The following is a 5393-nucleotide window of genomic DNA, read 5'->3' on the forward strand; positions in this document are numbered from 1 at the left end:
TTTTCCTCATACCTTTGGTGAATATTAATCAAGTGCATTTGTAAAGCACCCAGATTAATGCCTAGTAATTCTAAAACAGTATCATTTATTACCTATTTTACAGTTAAGGACAATTCTATGATCACACGGTTAGTAGTGGTGCTGAGATTGAAACCCAGGTTTCCTAACCCTAACTCCACACATCTCTACCCAATTACTCTCCTGTTCATAATATACTATCATAAATAAAACTAAACAGCGTTACATGAAGCTAAAGGACGACACAGGAAGTACTTTATTGTGTGACACCATGTAATAGAAGCCATATTCACAGGTTCTTAACCACATAATGTAGATGGCTCAGAAACTGCAGTACTGGTGATTCAAGTACTGATATTTTCTTTACATATAGCAAAATGGTTTTAAGTGATTTACAGTTTTAAAATAGAAGTTTATACTGATTATAGAGTGCTTTCATTTTTTTAAATAAAAGAACTACTCTCTTGAACCAAAAGTCATGTGGCTTTTAAAAACATTTAACATTTAAAGTGTTATCGTGTGCCCAAAATAATACATTATTCCTCTCATTTACAATAAATTTAGCGGTATGATTAGTCATACTAACATATACACAGGAACTATGCCTAAACCAAATTAAAGATTTAAAAAAATAAAATACTATTAGCAACCTAAAAAGTCAACAGAGATCAATAAATAGTACTGGAATTACACACTCAGTAATTTCTATAATTTAATATGCTAAAAATGAGGAAATAAACAGGACCAGGGGATGAGACATATATATAAGCAAAGTAATTTCATGATTTTCTTCATTTCGAGTCTATTGCTTTGTTATTTCCAGGAGGAAGTGTCTTGACTTCAAAAGTAACAAAGTACTTGAGAAGTGCATTTACATCTTCCAGTTTTAAGTGGTATTCTTGTGCTATTTTCTCAGCAGTCCATGTTTCTGGGTAAAGTTTATGATTATTGAGAAGTGTCAAGGCCTCTACAATGGAAATTTTGCCCTTGGGAATGTTCTTAATATCCATACCGAAGTGATGGCCTTTTGGCAATCTGAATTCCTTTGGCTCTTGCTGTATTTCAGCATCTTTTGCCTAGTATTGGGGGAAAAAAAGCAAGAAAGCCTTTTAGGGTAAGACCTGGCATTTTTTTATTTTTAGAAAATTCTTATTAGCACATATCTGCAGTACACAGTGATCACATTTATCATGGGGAGCTGGTACATGTGTGTAACATACCAGTTCTTTACTTCCTCTTCCCTCCCTCCCCTCCCTTTCTAGATCCCTTTTTTGCAAAAAAAAAACTATCTCCCTCATTTCTGTTATATGTCCTTTATTCTGTTCTTTAAATTATTTATACTTTGGATTTCTGTCTGTTTTCACATTTCTCAAATCAAATCTACACTATTTCTCTTCCAACAAATACTGCGTATGCTTCCTCAAACTGTATTTTCCCATGATAATGAGCAAGTGTGGCAGTACTTTTACGTTGTCTTTCCACAACTCTAATTAGATCACCATTAAGCAATTTAGGTAGCTCTAGAAAAATAATAACCGAATGAATACCATTCATTTACATTATTTCACATACAGGTTTACTATCACTAATACACAAATCTGAAATCCAAAGTGCTCTAAAATCCAAAACCGAGCGCCAACATGACACTCAAAGTAGGAAATTCCACACCTACTTCCTATGACAATCACAGTCAAAAAGCAGGTATACCAAAAATATTGTATAGAATTACCTTTAAGCGAGAGTAATTATCTAAGTTGCATATGAAACATTAACAAATTTTGTGTTTGAATTTGTGTCCTATCCCTAAAATATAACATTATGCATATGCAACTGAAACATGTCCGGTTCCAAACGTTTTAGACAAGGGATACTTGAACAGTTAAAAGAATAACAAGAGCGCTCACATTAAAAACTGCACTTGCTTTAGAAGAGCAGAATTCTGAAGCTGCCCCAATAGCTTACTTGATACCATCCATTCTGTTTTCAAGTTATGTGTTCCATATTCAATGGCCCAAACACCTTGAATGAATTCAAATATTGCTAGAGATCTTGTCTCTTCTGAGAAAATAAACTTCTATCTCCAACACTCTAATACAAGTAACTTAGACACACTCATCCCTCCGTCACTGTCCCATCCACTCTTCGTCTCTCCATTTGTGCTCTGTATTCCAGTCTTACTGCCTAGTCATTCCAATCAAACACCTTTTCTTTTTCTTTCAGTGTACCCTGCCTACTACTGCTTCTTGGAAAACACACCAAATCCCAAACTCCCTCCTTTATAATCAGTTTTTTTCCCTTTGGTTAAGGTTTAAAAGACAATCTCTGCTATCACTAATGACTTCCCAGGTGCGTAATTCAGAAGCACTTTTCAGACCTCAAAACTCACCACAGTACCTCAGTACATCTGGCATTGCTGATCACAACAGTCCAGTACCTGTAACTACCTTCCCCTTGGTTTCCACACCATACCCCTCAATTCTCCATCTGTTCTCCCACTGGTTCTTTCTTTTGTGTGTGTGCGATTAACTCAATTAAAAGATGTTAATCCCTCTTCAATTAATCTATAAATTCTAAATTAATTACACACAGTCTAAATAGGGCTTTTCCTTTCACTACCCCTTAAATTGTAATATGCTGGAAATTCTGGCCAGATTAGGGTTTTAGGGTTTATGATACACAATGCTCTCGGTCTTCCTGTGCCGTTAGGAAAAATGTCCAACATATTTGACAGAATTTTGAACAGCAATAAATAAATAACTCAAAAAGTCAGAAAATAAGTCATCTGCCATACAACAGGGACACTATCACTCATGTCTAAAGACATTACAAATCATTAAGAAAACTATGAACCGTCCAAAAGAAAACCATGAGGCAAAGAACTTTGACAATTCAATTTTTCATTAGCACTCTCCTTAAGGAGTCATTTTAGACTCTCTTATGCTTCCTGTGAAATTTTGATACCACTATATATATCTTTCTGTATTATATATTAAAAATTAACTTTTTCACTCCACAAGAGCCAATTTTCAATTGCATCACTTAATATAACATGTCAGAAACAATATTGGGAGTATGAGTATTACCTTAATAATAACATAAAGAACACGGGTATCAATCCCCGTACATAACCATCTGATGACAACTGAACCATGCCAGTTACCAGTCTTCTTGTGATTTTTTGTTTGTTTGTTTTTGTGGTGCTGGGGATCGAACCCAGGACCTTGTGCCTGCAAGGCAAGAACTCTACCACTGAGCTACATCCCCAGACCCAATCTTCTTTTGTTCTATGAAAGCTATATTAATAACTGTGTGCAAATAATCTACTGCTTATTTATAGCCAGGGCCAAAAAACTTTAGAATGGAAAAAAAAATCTGGAAGTTGTTAGCACTTCCATTTGCTTTAATGAAACTCTTCCTGCTACCCAGAACCGCCCCTCTGCAAACTCCAATTTATCCTTCAATTCACTGCCCCAGAAGGCATCTGTCATCCGCCTATTTCAAATAGGTCCTTCTGATACACTCTCATAATGATACACTGCTTATAATTATTTGTGTAAGCTTGTTCATCTCTTCAGTGGCTGTGTCCCACACAACACAAGCCTTGTGAGAATTAAGAACTAAGTTGGTTTTTTCATCACTACATACAAAGCACTTGTACCTGGCACTTAATTCCATAAAGACTTGCATGTACTAGGTGGAGGAACACACATGGGGATTCCTGTTCTCCATGCGTTCTGTGAATCTCCTAATTTTACATATCCTATCTGTGTACACCTTAAAAATACTAATTGTTTGCATTCCACAAATCCAACACTAATAGTCCTTGAGATCAGAACATACTTCAATTCACAGATAATTTAAAAATAAAAAATAATATTAAAGGTCTACCTTACTAAATCCTACAAATTCTGAAATAATACCAATAATCCACATTGGTGTATTCAATCAATACTTCCACAGATCTTCAGAATTCCGGTAAATAGCCAACAGTCACGGCTGGTGTCTTGCCTGGACCACTTTGCTTCAAGTTTTGCCAAAGCACTGGACTTTGGCCACAACCACTCCGACATTCTTACACTTGCAGAGAATTCGCTCTTACCACTTGCCATACTTCTCTTAGTCATTTTCCAGGAGATCCCAAAATAAATTATTTACTTAAATAAAAACTCATTACCGCCAGGGATGACGCAGGATCTTTGGAATCAACATATACATCTTTCAGTAGTGACAACAGCTTTTCATTTTTTCTGGCAATTTCTCTCTTAATTTCTGGATGACCTAAGGAGTAAAAAAAAGTCACAATATTAAAAAGGAAAAATTTCCTCTAAGATCCTACAGACTGAACGTAAAGCGGCCCCTTTCTTTTACATTAACAATCATTTGGACAGCTCGAAAGTACTTTCGATATCCTTCTGCGAAGACCCCTGGAGAAGACGGGCTGCACAGGAGGGCCCCAATTCCGATCCCTGTTTCAAACTTCTCCAACGTCAAGGGCAAAGTGGGGCGGGAAGGACGCCTCACGCGCCGGCCTGCCCCCCCCCCCGCCGATCCCCTTTCCCCCGCCGGCCTCCCTCCCCCCACCCCCGCGGGCCTGCCCGCCCCCAGCCGATGTCCCCGGTCCCCCGCCGGCCTGGTCCCCGCCTGCACCGAGGTCGTCCGCGCCCCGCGCCCGGCTCACCGCTCATCTGCTCCTGCAGGACGCTCTGGGTGGACGGGTGCCTCGGGGCCCTGGAAGGCTTCACCTTGCTGATTTCCCGCTCTGCTCGGTTCTCCAAGTTGAAATTCCTGAGCGCCCGAGTCACCCTAGCCCCCATACTCTCTACAACATGATGCATGCAGGCTCCGGACGCACGTGGGTGACCTCTGGGTGCACAAGCACGGCTGGGGCCAAACCAGCCGCGCACTGGGAAATAGCGAAATGTGCGCTCGTTGCCCCCTGGCGGCCAGGAGGCTATACAGCGCGTCCCTGCGCTTCATTACCCGAGGCGCGCTTCCTTCCGGGGCGGAGCACACTCTCCCAGTAGGGGCGGGCTCGCGCGGGAGGGGCGGGTCCGGGACCTCGCGCTGCCCAGTCAGAAGTCGCGAGCGGCTCGGAGGCGTGTTTATGTCGGCCCCGCCCCACTCGAGCGGGGCTGTACCGGCAGAGGTTGAAGCCCTTCGGCGGTGGGACGCCTAGGTCTCCCCGGAGAGGAGAGTCGGGTCTCTGGCAGGTCTTTGCCTGAGCTCAAACAAGCTTCTAAAATTTACCTTTCCTGCTCTTTTGTAAGGAAAATAACGAAAGGGTGTTCATTCTCGATCAGTATTTGTTCTCAGACGCTTTTATTTCTGTGTCCCTTGTTTTCCTGACCTCTTGTCTCATGTGTTTCTCAGCCACC

General features: G+C 40.7%; 1 protein-coding gene across 1 annotated transcript; it reads right to left on the minus strand.

The window, feature by feature from the left end:
• Positions 1-245: 245 nt before the first annotated feature.
• Positions 246-4938, minus strand: Ndufaf4 (NADH dehydrogenase (ubiquinone) complex I, assembly factor 4). The gene is made up of 3 exons (XM_005377790.1): positions 4697-4938; positions 4193-4296; positions 246-1094 (listed from the first exon to the last, which is right to left on the minus strand). The coding sequence occupies exons 1-3, from the start codon at positions 4851-4853 to the stop codon at positions 810-812; spliced, it is 546 nt and encodes a 181-aa protein (XP_005377847.1). The 5' UTR covers positions 4854-4938; the 3' UTR covers positions 246-809.
• Positions 4939-5393: the final 455 nt, after the last annotated feature.

Source organism: Chinchilla lanigera, unplaced genomic scaffold (genome assembly GCF_000276665.1).
Source record: "Chinchilla lanigera isolate Chin_1 unplaced genomic scaffold, ChiLan1.0 scaffold00010, whole genome shotgun sequence".
NCBI classification, from domain to species: domain Eukaryota; kingdom Metazoa; phylum Chordata; class Mammalia; order Rodentia; family Chinchillidae; genus Chinchilla; species Chinchilla lanigera.